We start from the raw sequence: 22,193 nt of genomic DNA, 5'->3' as shown, positions 1-22,193 counted from the left end.
AGAAAGTTGATAAAAGCAAGGCAGTGGCTGTTGCCTGGGTGGACATTAGTAAGGCATTTGACAAGGTCCCGCATAGGAGGTTGGTCAAGAAGGTTCAGTCGCTTGGCATTCAACATGAGGTAATAAATTGGATTAGACATTGGCTTTGTGGGAGAAGCTTGAGGTGGTAGTAGATGGTCGCCTCTCTGACTGGAGGCCTGTGACTAGTGGAATGCCACAAGGATCACTTTTGGGACCATTGTTGTTTGTCATCTATATCAATGATCTGGATGATAATGTGGTTAACTGGATCAGCTAATTTGCGGATGACACCAAGATTGGGAGTGTAGTGGACCGCGAGGAAGACTGCCAGAACTTGCAACAGTATGTGGACTAATTGAAAAAATCGGCTGAAAAAGGCAGATAGAAATTAATGCCAACAAGTGTGAGGTGTTACACTTGCTTAGGACCAACCAGGGTAGGTCTTACAGATGAGCAGCAGGGCACTGAGGAGTGCGGTAGAACAAAGGGATATGGGAATACTGTACAGGTCCATAATTCATTGAAAGTGACGTCACAGGTGGATAGAGTCATAAAGAAAGCTTTTGGCACATTGGCCTATATAAATCAAAGTATTGAGTACAGGAGATAGGATGTTAGGTTGAAGTTGTATAAGATGTTGGTGAGGCTAATCTGAAGTATTGTTTGCAGTTTTGGTTACCTCCCTATAGGAGAAATGTAAATCAGGTTGCAAGAGTAAACAGAAAATTTACAAGGCTGTTGCCGGGACTGGAGGACCTGAGTTAGAAGGAAAGATTGAGTAGTTTAGGACTTTGTTCCTTGGAACATAGTAGATTGAGAGGAAATTTGACAGAGGCATACAAGATTATGAGGGGTATAGATCAGGTAAATGTAAGCATGCCTTTTCCACTGAGGTTTGGTGGGACTGCAACTTGAGGTCATGGGTTAAGGGTGAAAGGTGAAATGTTTAAGGGGAACTTGAGGGGAAACTTCTCCACTCAGAGGGTGGTGAGAGTGTGGAATGAGCTGCCAGCACAAGCGGTGCATACAAGCTAGATTTCAACGTTTAAGAGAAGTTTGGACAGGTACATGGATGGTAGGGCTATGGAGGGCTAAGGTCCTGGTGCAGGTTGATGGGAGTAGGCAGTTTAAGTGGTTTGGTATCGACCGAAGGGTCTGTTTCTATGTTGAACTTTTCTATGACTCTGTGACTCTACGTCTTATAATACATCAGTAATTACAATTGAAAAATCACAGAATGTAATTGCAGTGGATGCCAGTTAATTGAGCCATCGATTAATCAGGGCAGCCACTTCTTGAGGGAAAAAAACTAATCAAGAAGATAACTGGGATTCCCTTTGTTTATTTGGGACACTATGCCACTTAATTGTGGCAGGAGTCTGATGCTGACAGTTCCTAACCAGTGTCAGTTGTACTAATTTGCGTAGCCATTTAGACACTATACTGTGTTTAGAGCAAGCAGTTTTTAAATAGTGTCAGTTGCATGTGTTTATGTTCAAAAAGATATGATTTTTGTCACTGTGAGTCAGCGAAAAATAATGTTTTGCTCAATGCGATTTCAAGCATTCAGGCTTGTGAAATGTCAGAAATAGCCAAGAGTGAAAATTAAACAACTACAAAAAAATAGGAACTATAAAAAAATTTGAAGATATCAACAATCATCCTGAATGTTACAGAGAAAATGAAGGTTTGGAGGTTGCAATTGTTGATAGCATTGTATGAAGGCAATCCACTAGGGACCTGCACTGATTTGTTTGATTCATTTACAGTCAATCAAAAGAACGTGCCAGATAAATTCCTCCATCAATAAATATTAGGAACTAACACACAGTTTTATAGTGCTGTAGTAGTATTGCTAGTGTTTTAATTTGTTCTATATTTCATTTAAATACATATTTTGCTACTCAATTAAATGGTAGTTTATCTTTTTTATACCTTTTTAAGTACTTCCATGAAACTTTGGCGAATTGGGACAGCTGCTTAATTGGGCCAAAATGCGTTGGTCCCAATGTGTCCCAGTTAACCGGAATCCACTGTATTTCCATGTTCCATTATTAATTTTGATTGGAAGAGAGAACTTTTAATTATACTTTTTTTTGTGGAAATTAAGTTTGAGTATTTATAAATGACATCTTTACATTATTTAATTTACAATTTGGATTAATCGCTTGTGACTTCAGGTACATTAGATTAAATTTATTTATTGCCTACCCTATAGACACAATGGAAGAAAAATTGATTATTGCTAGAATCAAATTGAAATCAGTGTGCTACTTCACACTTAAACTCAAGCTATTAATGTAGGATTCCCAGATGATTTTTTTTTCAACTTGATGTTGGCATGGACATGACTTAAGGATGGGTATCAATGCTGGAATCTCAATAAGAAAGTGCATCAAATAACTTAGATTAAAACCTTTTTTTTCCAGATTGTCCTTGCCTCTAAAATAGATAGCTTGTATTGTACAAGGCTCTGGACGCTCCGCTATATGTCCATTTATCCAGAAACCGTTAAAAGCAATCTTACAAATTAGGAAGATTACTTTTTTAAAAATGTGTATTCATATATTTGAGCAGTGAACTGTATTTTAGTACCAGAGTGACACAATTAGAAAGTAGGGAAGTCAAGTTAAACTTGGATACAACTTCAGTTTGACTGGGCTTGCAATAATTTGTGTAGTTCTGTTCTTCATTTAATGGCAGTGGATAAACATTGTTCAGAACCGTAGGGTTACAACTGAAAGGCTGAACAGACTAGGCTTCTTCAAACCCAGTGACCAGTGGTGTTTTGCAGGGGTTGGTTTTGGGACCACTTTTTATGCTGTATATTAATAATTTAGATGATGGAATGGATGGCTTTATTGCCAAATTTGCAGATGATACTAAGACTGGTGGAAGGGTAGATAGTGTTGAGGAAACAGGTAGGCCACAGAAGACTTGACAGGTTAGGAGAATGGGCAAGAAAATGGCAAATGAAATACTTCTTCTTCATGTGCCTTGCGCATTACACGCTTGGGCGATCATGGCTTTCCACATCAAACGATCCCACGTAGCGTCAATGATATCTCGCACACTTAGATCTTTCACAGTGTCCATATATTTTCTTCTTTGCCTTCTTCTTCCGTGTTTCCCAGGCATTCTATTTCTCCCTTTCTGATGACATGGCCCAGGAATTTAAGTTTCCTCTTATTTAAGGTTCACATTAAAGATCTTTTTGTATGGGCACGTTGGAGTACTGTCTCATTAATTACCCTATCTCTATATGATATCTTCAGCATTCTTCTAAGAAACCACACTTCTGTTGCTTCTAAGTTTTTTTGGAGTTCTGGTGTTCTAGTCCATGTTTCAGAAGCATACAGTAAGATTGACCAGATGTAACATTTTAGTAGCCTAATCCTTGTTATCATAGAAATGTGTCTGTTGGTAAAAATGGGTTTCATTTTTTGGAAGTTGGTTTTGGCAATGGCAAATCTTCTTATTTCTAGCATCTTGTGATATAAAGCTACCAAGGTAATTAAAGCTGGTCTTTTGTTCAATCTCTTGGTTGCCGATGTACAATTGGCAGTTGGGCGTACCCTGCTGTTTTGATATTACCATACATTTGGTTTTAGTGTTTACAGTTGACGGTTAGACCAAAATCTGCACTTGTTTGTGCTACTTTGTCGAGGAGGATTTGTTGGTCTTCTGCAGCACTTGTTACTAGAGTGGTATCGTCTGCATATCTTATATTGTTGATGTTAACACCTCCAATTTTTATCCCATCTAGGTCTTCTATTTCTCTGAGAATCATTTCACTATAGATATTAAATAATTCCAGTGAGGCAACGCATCCCTGTCTAACTCCTCTTTGAATTTTATATTATCATCAATTTTTACCGCCGTCGTTTAGTTCCAATATAAATTTTGAAGCAGTTGTTGGTCCCTTCTGTCAATGTTTAGTTTAGTGAGAATTTGAAATAGTTTTTCATGTTGCACTTTGTCGAATGCTTTAGTGAAACCAATGTAACATAAAAAGACATCATTTTGATATTCAATTGCCCTTTTTGAAAGCATTCATAGTATGAAAATTGTGTTCCTAGTTCCTCTATACTCAATAAACCCATATTGTAGTTTAGAAGTTTCTGGTCTTAACTTGTTTTTAATTCGACTCAGAACAATTGAAATACACTGTTGGAAAATGCATGCTGCATGCACTTTGGTAGCATAAATAAATGTGCAGATTATTTTCCAAATGCGGAGAAAATACAAAATCTGAGATGCAAAGGGACTTGGGAGTCCTTGTGCAGAACATACTAAAGGTTAACTTGCAGGTAAAGTTGGTGGTGAGAAAGACAAATGCAGTGTTAGCATTCATTTTAAGAGGTCTAGAATACAAGAGCAGAGATGTGATGCTGAGGCTTTATAAGGCACTGCTAGGCCTCACCTCGAGCATTAAGAACAGTTTTGGGCTCCTCATCTAAGAAAAGATGTGCTGGCATTGAAGAGGATTCAGAGGAGGTTCACAAGGATGATTCTGAGAATGAAAAGGTTATAGTACGAGGAACGTTTGATGGCTCTGGGTCCATACTTGCAGGAATTTAGAAGGATGAGGGGGGACCTCACTGAAACTTTTCGAATGTTGAAAGGCCTATTCAGAGTAGATGTGGAAAGGATGTTTCCCTCGGTGGGGGAGTCTAGGTCAAGAGGGCATAGCCTCAGGATAGAGGGGTGTCCATTTAAAACAGAGATGGAGAGAAATTTCTTTGGCCAGAGGGTGGAGAATTTGTGGAATTTGTTAACCACAGGCAGCTGTGGAGGCCAGGTTGTTGGGTGATTTTAAGGTAGAGATTGATAGGTTCTTGACTGGACATGGCATCAAAGGTTATGGGGAGAAGGCCTGGGAGTGGGACTGAGGAGAGGAAAAAAGGATCAGCCAAGATTGAATAGCAGAACAGACTTGATGGGCCAAATGGGCTAATTCTGCTCCTATGTCTTATGGTCTTATGAATAGTTATCACTTACTTGGCAGCACTATCATCTCTGAATAGAAGGTTGTAGGTTCAGATCCTATTCTAGTGCAAGAATTAGTGTTATTCTAGGGCAGGAGCCTGATGACACATACTCAGTGTTTAGGGAACAGCATCTTCCTGTCTGCCATCAGATTTCTGAATTGACAATGAACGCATGAACACTATGTCACTATTCTGTTTCTGTTCTCTTTGCACTACTTACCTAATTTAATCTTATGGTAAGATGGTGGTGCATTCGATCACAGCGGCTTTTGCATGGTCAACAAAGGGTGCTTCTGTCCTTTTTAAACATATGATTGCAAGATCCCACCAGACATGAATAACTTAAGGTACTGCAATACTGCATTACCAAGTTGCTCATTGGCAGGGAAACTGAAGGAGCTGGACTTGGTGCCGATCGTGCTGCTGCTTGCGTAGGAGAGGCTTTAGAGGAGTTGGTGCATGAAGGAGGCATGTAGTCTGATAGCAAGTCACTTTTCTTGTGATTGCAAAACCCTTTTGGACATTGTTAAAAGTGGAACGTTGCTAGTCCAGTTCACTGAGTTATTGGCAGGCAGCAGGGGAGCTTCGGTGTCGCATGTTCATAGCCGCCAGGAGAGTGGCATCGAGGCCAGTGTGCTCCACTGGGGGCGATGTGGTGCAGCATCCAGGCTGGAGATTGTACTGCCCTCCCCATTTGATCAGCAGAAGACAAGCTGTATTGTGGTTGGCTGCAGATTTCATGGCATTCATAGCATTCATGGACTCAGGACCTCAAGCCTTAGTGTCGCCTGTTTACAGCCACCAGGAGAGAGGAGTCAGATCTGGTGTGCTCCACAGGGGATAGTGTGGCTAGAGATGGTGCTCTCTTGGTGGAAGACAAGCTCTGTTGTGGTCAGCTGCAGATTTCTATGGCATTCATAGACTCAGGGTCTGGACTTTTTTTTTGCATGGCTGTCATTTTACTGATATCTTCCATGTACTTGCTATCTTGAATGTGCTGTGTGTGACTATTGTTACTGTGTTTTGCACCTTGGCCCTGGAGTAATGTTGTCACTTATGGCTGATTGACAATTAAACTTGAATTGAATAATATATGAAAAAGGATCTAGTGCTTTCCCGGCATAAATGATGAATAAGCTCCTCTCGGGCTCCAGCTGGGTACAAGTATCGATTATAACCGATGTTTCAATGACAAACTCTGCCATCTTCATGGCGTAGTTTGTCATTGAAACATCAATTATAATCAACACCTGTATCCGGCTGGAAGAGTTTACTTGTTGAATTATATGTATTTCTTCTGTAATTTATAGTTTTTTTATTGTTATGTATTGCAATATACTGCTGCCACAAAACAACAAATTTCATGACATATGCCAGTGATATTAAACCTAATTCTGATTCTGAGGAGCAAGAGAGCACTATTATGTCAGAGGTGTGGTCCTTCCAATGTTGTTAGTCAACACAAAAAATCATATGGCAATGTTTTAAAGAAGAGCGGGGAGTGATCACTAATAGTCTGCCCAATATTTATCCCTTAATCAGCATAATTAAAATTATCCAACTGTAATCATATTGATGCTTATCACACTTTGTGAAAGTGGATTGAGAGGTTTCCAATGTGACTACATTTCAAAGACTATGTAGTATTTTGGAAACATCCAGAGTTAGTGAAATGAAAAATGTCTGACTGTATTATTCCTAATAATATATTTAAGTTGGAGTACTGTGCTCAGACCCACTTGGAGTACGGTGCACAGTTCTGGTCACCTCACTACAGGAAGGACGTGGAAACCATAGAAAGGGTGCAGAGGAGATTTACAAGGATGTTCCTTGGAGCGACGGAGGATGAGAGGTGACCTGATAGAGGTGTATAAGATGATGAGAGGCATTGATCGTGTGGATAGTCAGAGGCTTTTTCCCAGGGCTGAAATGGATAACACGAGAGGGCACAGTTTTAAGGTGCTAGGAAACAGGTACAGAGGAGATGTCAGGGTAAGTTTTTTACGCAGAGAGTGGTGAGTGCGTGGAATGGGCTGCCAGCAACGGTGGTAGAGACGGATACAATCATCATCATCATCGTCAGGTGCTGTGCCCAGTTTGAGCTTTGACTGCTGTGGCCCACACACTCCTGTTTCGGGTCAAGTGGATCAATTCATTGGTATTCATTTCCAGTTCTCTGGCTACTGTTTCCATCATCATTTGTCTTTGTCTTCCTCTTGCTTTCTTCCCTTTAATCTTTCCCATAATTACCGTGCATTCTAACTCCTCTTTCCTAATCACATGTCTACTGAAGTTACGTTGCCTTTTCATGATCTCGTATATTATTTCTCTTTTTGTGCTTGCTCTGTTCATGACATCCTGATTAGATATCTGTTTCGTTTATGATATTCTTTGCATCCTCCTCAAAAACCACATCTCTGCTGTTTCAATTCATTTCCTCATGTTACTAGATATTGTCCAACATTCTGAGCCATATAACATAACTGGATAAACGTAACATTTCAGTGCTCTGAGGCGGGTTGTCATGCCTAGTTTAGTATTGGTCAGTATACAGGTGTCCCCCGCTTTTCGAACGTTCGCTTTATGAAACCTCACTGTTACGAAAGACCTACATTAGTACTCTGTTTTCGCTTTCAGAAGGTGTTTTCACTGTTACGAAAAAAAATTCAGCGCGCGAAAAAATCAGCGTGCGATAAAACGCAGAGCACGCCCCGAGCAGCCACTCTCCCCCGGATTGGGAACTACTTTGCTTTAACACATGCCTGTGAGCGGCTGTTTGCAAGATGAGTTCTATGGTATTGGAAAAGCCTGAAAGAGCTCATAAGGGTGTTACACTTACGGTAAAACTAGACATAATTAAGTGTTTTGATCATGGTGAACGAAGTAAGGACAACGTGAGTTTGGCTTGTGGAAGCTGATGAACGTGATGTTGAAGAGGTTTTGGCATCCCATCACCAAGAACTGACAGATGAAGAGCTGATGCAATTGGAAGAAAAAAGGATAACAATCGAAACCAAATGAGTAATGATAAAGTATGACTTTAGTTTTGAAAGGGTACGTCGGTTTAGGAGATATTTGCAGAATGGTTTGAGTCCTTATTAAAGAACTGTGTGATAGAAAAATGCGTGAGGCTCAGCAGTCAAGCAAGCCTTCCACATCAGCCACAGCAATGACGAAACTCGACCTTCGACATTGAGGCGGGCAGAGATAGAAGAAGATGAGCTGCCTGCTCTAATGGAAGCAGACGACGAGATGACACCCCAGTGTCCCACCACCCCAACTCCCAGGCCACGGACAGATACTGATTCGCGGAAAATGCAGTGGTAGCCGGGACGCACACAGAACATCTTTAAGATAAAAGCCGAAATAAACATGCTAATTAATTAGGAGCCGCCTTGCACGTAATTGTCGGCTCAGATCAGTGCCGATGCGATCGGCAATCACCTCTGATCTGGGCCGACAATTATGTGCCGGGCAGCACCTAATTAATTAGCATGTTTATTTCAGCTTTTTTCTTAAAGATGTGCCGTGTGCCTCCCGGCTACCGCTGTGTTCTTTGCGGCAATATATCAGTCGGCAGCCTGGAGGGTGGGGGCCACTGCACCACCCAGCCTGCGACGACTCAGTCTAACACCATCATCAGTGTGCTCGATGTCTTCCCAATTCCGGTAAGTGATACTACACTGTACATGCATTATTTCTATTTTATATAGGCTGTGTATTTTTACGTGTTATTTGGTAGATTTGGCAGCTTCATAGTTTAAAGGTTACTGGAGAGCGTGTTTATGCCAACAGCGCTTGCGTGAGATTTTCTACTGAGAGCGCTTGCGTGAGATTTTCGCTACGGAGATCTGTGCAGGCAATCGTTGTAGAGAAGTATTTCTACTTTATATAGGCTGTGTATTTATCATATCATTCCTGCTTTTACTATATGTTACTGTTATTTTAGGTTTTATGTGTTATTAGGCATGATTTGGTAGGTTATTTTTGGGTCTGCGAACGCTCACAAAATTTTCCCATATAAATAAATGGTAATTGCTTCTTCGCTTTACGATATTTCGGTTTACGAACCGTTTCATAGGAACGCTCTACCTTCGGATGGCGGGGAAAGCCTGTACTCTTCATTCCAGTAAAGGTGTCTTTTGCCATCCCTATTCTTCTTTTGATGTCCATGTCGCACCTGCCATCTGATGTCACCCAGCTTCCTAAGTAGCAAAAGCTCTGTACTTGTTTAATGTCTTCCCCGTTTATTCTCAGCCTGCAGATAGTATTCTCCTTCTTTTTGGATATTACCATACATTCTGTCTTTTTGCAATTGATAGATAGACCCATTTTTGCACTTTCTTCAACAACTATATCAATTACGTTTTGTAGTTCTTCTTCCATACTTGCAATTAACACAGTGTTATCTGCATATCTGAAATTATTGATGTTTTCACTGCCAGCTTTGATTCCCAAGATGTCTCTTATTTTTTGTCATATTGTTTCACTGTACACATTAGAAAAATCGGGAGAAAACACACCCTTGTCTAATGCTTCTCTTGATTTTTGTAAACTGACTCACTTCTCCATCTATTCTTATAGCAGCTGTTTGTTCCCAGTACAGATTTCTGATTAGGCAAAGGTCTTTCGAATCTGGATCTAGAGTAGTGGTTGCCAACCCATCAATCGCGATCGATCGGTTGATCTTTGAGACTTTCCCAGTAGATCCCGAAAAAAATCAAAAATAAATACACAAATACTGTTGTAATGTGAGCATTTATAAAAGTAAGTAATACTAATTAGGATAATGATAATATATCAATATTTTCGCTATTGAAAGCTGTTTGTAAAGAGAGACTGATTCCGGGTTGTGGGGTTTTAGTTTCGTTCTTTCTGCCCAGTGCGCATGAGTGTAGCTCCCCCACCATGCCCCGCATTTTCAGCGTAGCTTGTGCTGCATCAAAGTTACCAATTAAATTAGATAAGAGCAGTGATCCCCAACCTCCGGGCCGCAGACCGATACACTGCTGCAAAGAAACGCACCCAACACATCTTTAAGAAAAAAGTGGAAATAAACAAGCTAATTATTAGGTGCTGCCCGGCACGTAAATGTCGGCCCAGATCAGAGGCGATTGCCAATTGCGTCGCTTGCTGCTCAAAATAAGGCTGCTATTGAAGCATCATTTCGTGTAAGTCACCTTTTGGCTAAACACAAGAAGCCTTTCACAGATGGCGATTTATTCAAGGAAGCAATGGCCATTACCGCAGAGACTGTTTTTAATGACTTTAAAAACAAAAACGACATCACAACCGCACTATATAATATACCGCTTGGCCCTGCAACAGTGACAAGGAGGGTAAAGTTACTGTCAGAGAACATGGATCGACAAGTGTTAAAGGACTTGTCATTCTGTGAATATTTTTCGCTGCAGTTCGATGAATCCCTGGATGTAATGCAAACAGCTCCGCCTGTTGTATTTGTCAGAACGGCTTTCCAGGATTTTACAACAAAGGACTTCCTCACTCTTTTGCAATTAAAGGAGAGAACGAGAGGTGAGGATATTTACAATAAGTTTAAAAAATATATCCGTGAAAATGACATCCCCATTCATAAATTGGTGGCAATTACTACTGATGGGGCCCCAAAAATGTGCGGTGTACGCTTTGGTTTTATAGCACTAAAAGACAGTGCCTACTTCGGGTCAACTTATCTGTGTGAAATTGCATTTTCACAGATGAAAATTATTAAATCTATGTACAGGAGCTGTCTTACTGACAGACACCTCACAGACTGTCTCAGATTGGCTGTCTGTAGTTATGAGCCAAATTTCAGGGAATTAGCAATAAGTATTCAGCCCCAGTCATCACACTGAGTGCAAGTCAATTTTTATTCATTTATTTTTCATGTTGAAATAAAATTAAATAATGAAACTTAGAATCAAAGGTGTGAAGTATTGTAATATTCTTAAAGAAAGACAGGTATGGCCTGTTTGATATGGTAGTTACAGTGTTTTCTTGTTTGGATTAATTTGAAAGTTTGACAAAAGTATTTTGTGTAATTCAAATACAAGTAGCCCAAATAAAAGGCCTCAAATTGGAAGTACAATCTGAGCTGTTTTTTCTCTAAACGATTTAGTAAGTAGATGCTGCCTTTCACTAAGATCGAGGTAGGGGATCTTGGGCTTAAAAAGGTTGGTGACTACTAATCTAGAGCTTCCTGTAATATTTTGAATAACTTATTGTGTTTCACTTTATCAAATGCTTTTGTGTAGTCGATAAAACAAACAAACAAATCTTTTTGCACTTGAATAGCTTGTTCTGATAGTATCCTTAACATCAATATTGCATTTCTTGTACCTTTGTCTTTCACAAAACTACATTGTTCTTTGCCTATTTCAGCTTGTATCTTACTTTTAGCTCTTGTCATCAAAATTCTTAGAAGTGTCTTGGTGATATGACTCATTAAACTTATGGTCGTAGGTAATTCACATTCTATTGCTCCAGGTTTCTTAGGAAGAGTGATAAATACTGATTTTTTCATCTCTTCTGGTATTATTCCAGTCTCATAAATGTCTTTGATTAAATCAGTAAGCTTTTCAATTCCATGATCTTCAAGGGCGATAATTTGTTCTATTACTAATTCATCAGGACCTACTGCCTTTCCTTTCTTCGTCTTATTTATTGCATTACGAACTTCAGATTTTAAAATACTTGGACCTTCAATGCTCTTGTTAATTTCTGGTTTTTTGCCGCGATCGTCTTCAAACAATTCCTGAATATACTCAGTCCATCTGTTCATAATCTCATCTTTTTCCATGATAAAGTCCTTTGCTTTCAAACATCCACCTGAAGAACAGAGGAGCTTTTTACCAGTGATATTCTTGATTTGTTGATGTAACCTTTTTGGATCAGTAATGGGGATTCTTTCTAATTAATCACATTCCTGGTTTAACCATTCTTCTTTTGCTTTTTGACATAAGCTTTTAACTTTTTTATCTAAGGACTTATATTCTATAGGATTTGCTTTCTTCTGTCTCCTTTCTTCTATTAGATTTTTGATTTCATCTGTCATCCATTTATTCTTTGTGCTTTTTTCTTTTTTAGGAATCACTGACTTGGCTGATTCTACCAAGGCATCCTTTAGAGAGTTAAACTTCATTTCTGCATGATTGCTATCATCTTCAACAGATTCTATTTCTAGACTTTGAACTCTATTCCTTACTTCAGTTGTAAATTTTTGTCTTCAGTTTTCTTCTTTAATTAATTACAAGTAGTCAAGGGATTGTTCAGGTATTTGCTTCTTTAGTTTTTTAAGTTTTACTTTTACATGACATATTACTGGGTTATGGTCACTATTACAGGCTGCACCTGGATATGTTTTGCATTGAGTCACTAAGTTTCTAAACCTTCGGTTTATAGTAATAAAGTCAATTTGATTTCTGATGTTATCACCTGGACTTTTCCAGGTCCATAAGCGTTGTGAATGATTTTTAAAGTAGGTATTCATAATGACCTGATTATTCATCTTGCACCATTCTACCCACTTCTCACCACTTTCATTCTTTCTCCTAGTCCAAATTTTCCTATGGTATTTCCATCAGCATCTTGTCCTACTTTAGCATTTAGATCTCCCATGACAATAACAATATCTTGAGATTTGCATCAATCTTGGCTTGTTCAAGCTCTTCATAGAATTTATCTATATCCGCATTTGTTCCATCTGTTGTTGGTGCATATACCTGTATAATTGTTAAATCAAATGGTTGTCCTCTGAACCTAACAAGGAGCACTCTTTCTGATATTGCCCAATGCCCTAAAACACTTTTTGCCATGTTTTCATCCATAAGAACTCCTATTCCATTAGCATGGGATGTTCCACAAGAATAAATTAGTGTTTTATTTCTATTCTGACATGTTCCAACACCTGTCCATTGAACTTCGCTAATTCCCATGATGTTAAGAGACTCCTGGATAGGTATATCAAGCTTAGAAAAATAGAGGGCTTTGGGTAACCCTAGTTAATTTCTAAAGTAAGTTCATGTTTGGCACAGCATTGTGGGCCAAAGGCATGTATTGTGCTGTAGGTGTTCTATGTTTCTAAGATGATGAGTTAGTTTGATAAACATAAAGATTATTCCAGGAATGCAGGCCATAGAAGTAAGGTAGAAACAAATAAATCAAAAGGAAATCAGTGTATAATTCTTTTATTGAGAGAGGAGGAAGGAAGTGGATCACACTATGACACGGTGTGGTTTAAAGCAAAATAATATCGATACTTTTGAGGGAAAGCTGCAGTGCATAAGCCCAACATCTCATAGTGATTTTTGTGTTCACACCAATGTTGTAAAGCTCTGCAGTGCTGTGTTCAGATTTCCTAATTGCTTATCCACGAGCTATGCATAATAATGCTGACCCTGACAGAAGTCAAGGAAAAAACATACTTACATTAACTACTTCTCCCCAGGTTCTGGCCATCAATAAATACAACCCTCCTCCTGAAGTGGTAGCTGCGAACGATCATATGACCAATATTATGTATAGTTTTCTGCAGCCCCAGAGGATTTATGACAGGTAAGTCATAATTTACTGAAGTCATTGATTCAAGATATGTTCTTAGCCCCTAGAGGGCGCTTGAAGATTGCAGCACCTATACACTGGATTTTAAAGTAGTCTGATTCAACCTTTTTAATCCATTTGCTCATTACGAACTTGCTTTCAATTTATCTATGCCAGTTTTACTTATGAGAAGTTATTATTTTTGGAGGGAAAAAAGACAGGTTATTCCTACTCTGATTAACCTTGGGCAGCATGTTGAATGTTATTAATGACACTGTAACATTGTCATTGGATTCTTTGAGGGTTTTATCACAAAATTTCGACTATGTCACATTCCTTTTAAGCTATGATTGGCACAGGCCTTTAAATTTTTTGGAGAAAATCTTAGCATAGTGGGTAACCCCAAGTTCTTTCTACATTGACTAATTTAAATGAAGCTAGGGCTCTCCTCCATGTTCTGATTTGCATATCATTAAAATACATTGAAACAATTACTGGTACCAAAAATCTTTCTGGCTCTTCCAGCAAGTCAAAAAGAAATACCTTCACTATTCAAATATGGGGGGAAAGCAGCAGACAAGTTCCATTTAGCTAACTTCCACAAACAGTATTGAGAGATTATTAGATTGTGGCGACCCACTTTCTAGCACACACGAACCGGTGCGCGCCGGCAGAGAGGCCGGCCCCAAAAAGGGCACCAGGCTATCTTCACCAGCAGGGGGAAGATCCCGCGCGCGGGAACGGGAAGGCTAAAAAGGAGACGGCAAAGTTTGAATAAATCCCTTTTATCGCAACTCCAACTCACCGACTACGTGTCGTTATTCTAGCACTGTGTGTAGCACACCGCTACAATTGGTGACCCCGAGGGCCCAAATGATATTTGGACCAGAGATGACAGACGCCACATCTGTTCACGTAGTTTCGTTAAAATTGCCAAGCTTCTGGATGCTGCGACTCCGCTTATGGTTCGAACAAGCAGATGCACAATTCTACATTCGGCAGATAACCTCGGAGTCCACTCGCTACTACTACGTGCTGAGCTCCCTCGACCAGGAGACAGCTGCACAAGTTGAGGAGTTTATACAGTCGCCCCCGGAGGACAGCAAATACACAGCATTCAAAGCCCTGCTCATAAGGACTTTTGGACTTTCACGGCGTGAACGAGCTGCCTGCTTACTGCACTTGGATGGTTTGGGAGACAGGCCACCGTTGGCATTGATGAACGAAATGCTGGCCCTGGCTGAAGGACACAAACCCTGCCTCATGTTTGAGCAGGCGCTCCTAGAGCAACTGCCTGAGGACATATGCCTGCTGCTATCTGACGCAGATTTCAGCAACCCTCGGGAGGTGGCGGCCCGAGCAGATGTGCTGTGGAATGCCAGGAAAGAGAGAGGGGCACCCGTCGCACAGATCACCAAGCCACGTGCCCAGCGGCAGACCAGACTAGGCCTGGCAGCAGAGCCTACAAAACCCGGCGATGGGAGTAAGGAGCCCAACGAACAATGGTGCTTCTACCACCAGCGGTGGGGCACAGAGACCCGCCGCTGTAGACCACCCTGCAAATTCCCGGGAAACGCTAAGGCCCAGCCGCCGCTGGTGGCTACAGCGGCTGGCCATCAGGACAGCCTCCTGTACGTCTGGGACAAGCAGTCGGGACGCCGCTTTTTGGTCGACACCGGAGCAGAGATCAGCATCTTACCTCCAACGAGTTACGACACCTGCAGCAGAGAACCGGGACCCACCCTGAGGGCTGCAAATGGCAGCACAATATGAACCTACGGCACCCGCACGGTGCGGCTACAGTTCAGCTCCAGCCGGTTCACGTGGGACTTCACAGTGGCCGCCGTGGCCCAACCACTCCTGGGGGCGGATTTTCTGCAAGCCCACAGCCTGCTGGTCGAGCTGCAAGGGAAGCGATTAGTCCACGCCAAGACTTTTCAGACGTTCTCCCTGGGTGAAGCACAGTTGCCAGCCCCACACCTGGACTCTATCACGCTGTCCGACGATGAATTCAACAGAGTCCTGGCGGATTTCCCATCAGTACTGACACCGCAGTTCACGGCAGCCATGCCCAGACATGGAGTACAGCACCACATCCCGACCCAGGGACCACCCCTCTACGCCCGTGCTCGAAGGAGCCTGCCAGACAAGCTCCAACTGGCGAAGGAGGAGTTCAAGAAGATGGAGGAATTGGGGATCATACGACATCTGACAGCCCATGGGCCTCCCCCCCGCACATGGTGCCCAAGGCAACGGGGGGCTGGAGACCATGCGGTGACTACCACAGACTGAACGAGGCTACAACGCCAGACCGCTACCCTGTGCCGCACATTCAAGACTTCGCAGCAGACCTACACGGCGCAAGGATCTTTTCCAAGGTAGACCTCGTCCAGGGATACCATCAAATCCCGGTACATCCGGACGACATCCCCAAAACAGCACTCATCACTCTGTTCGGCCTTTTCGAATTCCTCCGAATGCTGTTCGGCCTAAAGAATGCCACACAGACGTTCCAGCGGATAATGGACACGGTGGGACGCGATGTCATCTATTTGGACGACATCCTCATAGCCAGCAGTAGTCGTCGTCAGGAGCATCTGTCCAGCCTCCGTCAACTCTACTCCCGACTGAGCGAATTCGGCCTTACAATCAACCCAGCCAAATGCCAGTTCGGACTCAACACCATCGACTTCCTGGGCCACAAGATTACTAAAGACGGGGCAACCCCGCTGCCCGCCAAGGTAGATGCGGTCCGCCACTTCCCCCGACCCAACACAATCAAAGGCGTGCAGGAATTCGTTGATATGGTGAACTTTTACCACCGTTTCCTCCCCTCAGCAGCCCGAACCATGCGCCCCTTGTTCACTCTAATGTCGGCGAAGGGCAAGGACATTACCTGGAACGAAGAGGCTGCAGTCGCTTTCGTTAAAACCAAAGAAGCCTTGGCAAACGCCGCGATGCTAGTGCACCCCAGAACGGACGTTCCTACTGCCCTCATGGTGGACGCATCCAACACAGCAGTCAGTGGAGTGCTGGAACAACTCATCGAGGGTCGCTGGCAACCCCTGGCATTCTTCAGCAAACACCTACGACCACCCGAACTCAAATACAGTGCTTTCGACCGGGAGCTATTGGCACTATACCTGGCAATCCGGCATTTCAGGTACTTCTTAGAAGGTAGGCCCTTCACCACATTCACAAACCACAAACTGCTTACCTTTGCTTACCTAAGGTGTCTGACCCCTGGTCGTCCCGCCAGCAGCGACATCTGTCCTACATCTCCGAGTACAGGACGGGCATCCAGCATGTCTCTGGAAAGGACAACGTCGTGGCGGACGCACTTTCCAGACCGACCATACAGGCCCTGTCCCAAGGGGTGGACTATGCAGCGCTGGCAGAGGCACAGCAGGCAGACGCTGAGATCCCCAGTTACAGGACTGCGGTCTCCGGTTTGCAGCTCCAAGACCTCCCCGTAGGCCCAGGTGAGAGGACCTTACTATGTGACGTAGCTACTGGCCAACCCCGCACTGTCGTCCCGGCAGCCTGGCAGTGGCGAGTTTTTGCGTCCATTCACAACCTAGCGCACCCCTCCATCAGGACAACTGTCCGGCTGCTCGCCAACAGGTTCGTGTGGCATGGACTTTGTAAGCAGGTCAGTGAATGGGCCAAAACGTGCATGCAGTGCCAAACGGCCAAGGTGCAGTGGCACACCAAGGCTCTGCCGCAGCAGTTCGAACCCACCCGCCGGAGGTTCGACCACATTCATGTGGATATCGTGGGACCCCTGCCAGTGTCACAAGGAGCGCGGTACCTCCTAACTATGATAGACCAGTTCACCAGGTGGCCAGAGGCAGTCCTGCTCAACGACACCACCTCCGAATCCTGCGCCCGAGCACTGATCGCAACCTGGGTAGCACACTTCAGGGTACCAGCCCACATTACCCCCGACAGGGGTGCCCAGTTCACCTCCAGCCTGTGGTCAGCTATGGCCAGCCTTTTAGGATCACAGCTACACCACACAACTGCCTACCACCCACAATCAAACGGACTAGTGGAGCACTTCCACCGTCACCTGAAATTGGCTCTCATGGCCCGCCTGGAGGGGTCTAACTGGGTCTAACTGGGTGGACGAGCTTCCCTGGGTCCTGCTTGGAATCCGCATGGCACCCAAGGAGGATCTGCACACCTCGTCGGCCGAGTTGGTGTATGGAGCACCCCTGGTAGTCCCTGGAGAGTTCATACCAGCCCCAAAGGGGCAAGAGGAAGAACCCACAGCAGTACATGAGAGGCTCGGTAACCTGGCCCCCATACCCACTTCACAGCATGGACAAAGCCCGACCTGCGTACCCAAAGACCTGCAGAACTGTAAGTTTCTTTTTTGTACGATGGGTCGGACACTGGGCACCGCTACAGCGGCCCTACGAGGGGTCGTTTAAGGTGATCAGGAACAGCGGGTCCACGTTCGTGCTGGACATTGGGGGGAGAGAGGAGGTTTTCACAATGGACCGACTCAAACCGGCCCATGTGGACTTGGCGCAGCCAGTCTGGGCTCAGGCACCGCGGCGCAGAGACAGACCTCCGAAACAGAGGCCGATCCAGACTGTGGACATTGGGGGATGTATCGCCGGTTCTGGGGGGTTGTTATGTTGCGACCCACTTTCTAGCACACACGAACCGGCGCATGCAGGTAGAGAGGTCGGCCGCAAAAAGGGTGCCAGGCTATCTTCACCAGCAGGGGGAAGATCCCATGCGCAGGAACGGGAAGGCTAAAAAGAAGGCCACAAAGTTTCAATAAATCCCTTTTATCGCAACTCCAACTCACCGACTATGTGTCATTATTCTAGCGCTGTGTGTAACACACCGCTACAAGATGATCTTTTTATTTTAATGAAACTGGTTGGTTTATAAATATTATTACCCTTAATCTGCGATTTGTGCTTCAAATTGTTGAATTAGAGTTACAGATCAATGTTTGCACAGGATCCTGCTCCCAAATGTTTCAAGTCTGAGCATGTGATTATCAGCGTCTCATTTGGAAACCAAACCATTTACACTCGTACCTAAGGAAAGTCAACAGCATCAGAAGCAAATCTGTAGAAAGGGAAGGTTCGCTGCCAGATCAAAGGCATCACAGGGAAGGAATACTACCAGACCAAGAGCATAACAGTGGTTTGGATAGAGAAGGGACACTATCAAAGCAGATGTTTACTCCATCCTACCCTGGAGGGGAAGTGACAGCTAGAACACCAGCCGAAAAGATGGAAAAGGCTACTGAACGGTGCATTTCTGTTAGTCTTCAGCTGCAAGCAGAAGCCCCAAAATGAGATCTTGTATTTCACTGTTCCCTGTTAAAGAAGTATTTGATGAAGCCAAGGGCCGTATTAAGATATTAGCCAATCTTCATTCCATTCTTCCCTGACCTAGCCACTTCCTGGGATGTAGCTGAACATGTGTAAATTCTAAATTATACTAATAATGAGAAAAAATATTCTCTCTGTTCTGTGAATTCTTCAAGCAGAAGACAGACTTTGTTTTATTCTAAATGTAAACTTGACTGTCCTTCAATGCCTGTGGTTGATTTGCATGTTGGCACACTGGTTGGGAAATTAATTGCTGAAGGGCAATATTCATAGGAACAGAAATATGTATTCATCCCCTTTGAAATTGTTTCCTTTTGTGACTAGATTCTGCATAATTTATCATCTTAATTCTACCTAAGAACAACCTATCAATTTAAGTTTTGAAAATGGTAACATACCTTGCATATTTTATTCCTGAAGCTCCACCTTGGCAGGTCTTAATTTTTTTTTGGATGAACTCTGAAAAATGTTAATTTCACGTCATGCACAAAAATTGAAAATGTGTTTATTAGAATCTGACCAATAGACAACCCTTTTACACTGGAGCATACCAATGATGTTGTTAGTTGAATTTTAAAAAATGATTTCGCATTTAAATGTAACTACATAAGTTTGCTGATGACACAACAATTGTAGGCTGTATCTCGGGTAATGATGAGTTTGAGTACAGAGAGGAAATTAAGAACCTGGTGGCATGGTGCAAAGACAATAACCTATCCCTCAACGTCAGCAAGACGAAGGAATTGGTTGTTGACTTCAGAAGGAGTAGCGGACCGCATGACCCAATTTACATCGGTGGTGCGCAAGTGGAACAGGTCAAAAGCTTTAAGTTCCTCGGGGTCAATATCACAGATGATCTGACTTGGTCCAACCAAGCAAAGTCCACTGCCATGAAGGCCCACCAGTGCCTTTACTTCCTGAGAAAGCTAAAGAAGTTTGGCCTGTCCCCTAAAACCCTCACTAATTTTTATAGATGCACTGTAGAAAGCATTCTTCTAGGGTGCATCACAACCTTGTATGGAAGTTGTCCTGTCCAAGACCGAAGGAAGCTGCAGAAGATCGTGAACACGGTGCAGCACATCACACAAACCAATCTTCCGTCCTTGGACTCACTTTACACCGCACGCTGTTCGAGCAGTGCTACCAGGATAATCAAGGATACGACCCACCCAGCCAACACACTTTTCGTCCCTCTTCCCTCTGGGAGAGGGCTCAGGAGCTTGAAGACTCATATGGCCAGATTTAGGAACTGCTTCTTTCCAACTGTGATAAGACTGCTGAATGGATCCTGACCCGGATATGGGCCGTACCCTCCAAATATCCGGACCTGCGTCTTGGTTTTTTTGCACTATCTTACTTTCCATTTTCTATTTTCTATTTATGATTTATAATTTAAATTTTTAATATTTACTATCGATTTGTACTCCAGGGAGCGGGAAGTGCAGATTCAAATATCGCTGTGATGATTGTACGTTCTAGTATCAATTGTTTGGCGACAATAAAGTATAAAGTATCAGAAAAGCCTAAAAGAGCTCATAAGGGTGTTACACTTAGAGTAAAACTAGATATAATTAAGCATTTCGATCGTGGTGGACGATGTAAGGACAAAGTGAGTTTGGCTTGAGGAAGATGACGAAGATGATGTTGAAGAGGTTTGGCATCCCATGACCAAGAACTGATAAATGAAGAGCTGATGCATTTGGAAGAGGAAAGGATGACAATCGAAACCGAATGCAGTAGTGAACGGACCGAAAGTGAACTGAACATGAAGCAACGACGTGAGATTTTCGCTGCAATAATTGCAGAAAAGTACGACTTTAATTTTGAAAGGGTACATCGGTTTAGGGCATATTTGCAGGATGGCTTGACTGCTTACAAAGAACTGTATGATAGAAAAATGCGCGAGGCTCAGCAGTCAAGCAAGCCTTCCACATCAGCCACAGCAGACAATGAACCTCAACCTTCGACATTGAGGCAGGCAGACATAGAGGAAGATGACCTGCCTGCCCTGATGGAAACAGACAATGATGAGATGACACCCCAGTGTCCCACCACCCCAGTGTCCGGGCCGCGGACCGATACTGATCCGCGAAGAATGCAGTGGTAGCCGGATGCACCCAGCACCTTTAAGAAAAAAGCCGAAATAAACATGCTAATTAATTAGATGCCGCCTGGCATGTAAGTATCGGCCCAGATCAGAGGCGATTGCCAATTGCATCGCCTCTGATCTGGGCCGACATTTATGTGCCGGGCGGCACCCAATTAATTAGCTTGTTTATTTCAGCTTTTTTCTTAAAGATGTGCTGTGTGCGTCCCGGCCACCGCTGTACCCCTGCATGCTTTGCGGATTGGTATCGGTCTGCGGCCTGGAGGATGGGGACCACTGCACCACCCCAACCTCTGACGACTCAGCCTAACACATCATCATCAGTGTGCTCGGCGCTGTCTTCCCAATTCCGGTAAGTGATACTACACTGTACATACATTATTTCTACTTTATATAGGCTGTGTATTTTTATGTGTTATTTAGTATGATTTGGCAGCTTCAAAGCTTAAAGGTTACTAGAGACAGTGTTTCTGCCGAGAGTGCTTGTGTGAGATTTTCGCTATGGTGGACAGTGCGGCAATGATTGCAGTAAAGAATTTCTACTTTATATAGGCTGTGTATTTATCATATCATTCCGGCTTTTACTATATGTTACTGTTATTTTAGGTTTTATGTGTTATTTGGCATGATTTGGTAGGTTATTTTTTGGGTCTGCGAACGCTCACAAATTTTTCCCACATATATAAATGGTAATTGCTTCTTCACTTTACGACATTACGGCTTACGAACCGTTTCATAGGAACGCTCTACCTTCGGATGGCGGGGGAAACCTGTGTTTAGTGATATCAGAGATAAAAGTAGAGGGGGCAGAAATAAAGCAACACAAAATTGATAATTGTTAATGCAATGACAGTTTTCTGATATCTGGCCTGCACCTTACTTCTACTCTAATTTGGTTGAAACTAGCTCCTTTACAAATCTCATGAATGTTGCTTCATAAGTAACGAAGTTGCATTAATTTAGCACATTTTGTAGCTTTGATATATCTAATAGCACCTCCAAGCCAGTTAAGTGTTTTTAAAATGCAGTGTGAAAACTTTGTATCTGATTAACTCACCACAAAATTAAATCATCACTTATGTGATTTGGGGGAAACTGTTGCCTGAATAGAAGCTTGCTTTACCATGAAACAGTGCCATGGGAGTTTTTCTCTTCATTTTCACTCTTCAAAGTACA

The 22,193-nt window shown here is 42.9% G+C and overlaps 1 protein-coding gene across 1 annotated transcript in view; it reads left to right on the top strand.

Moving 5' to 3' along the window:
* lrguk (leucine-rich repeats and guanylate kinase domain containing) overlaps nucleotides 1–22,193 on the top strand; it is a 161,749-nt gene that overhangs the window by 36,263 nt on the left and 103,293 nt on the right. The window contains exon 10 of the mRNA XM_063072199.1: nucleotides 13,459–13,565. Within this exon, the coding sequence (XP_062928269.1) occupies nucleotides 13,459–13,565 (107 nt within the window). The remainder of the gene's footprint in view (nucleotides 1–13,458; nucleotides 13,566–22,193) is intronic.

Source organism: Mobula hypostoma, chromosome 20, assembly GCF_963921235.1.
Source record: "Mobula hypostoma chromosome 20, sMobHyp1.1, whole genome shotgun sequence".
In the NCBI taxonomy this organism is placed as follows: domain Eukaryota; kingdom Metazoa; phylum Chordata; class Chondrichthyes; order Myliobatiformes; family Myliobatidae; genus Mobula; species Mobula hypostoma.
This window is presented reverse-complemented; position numbering and strand designations above follow the sequence as displayed.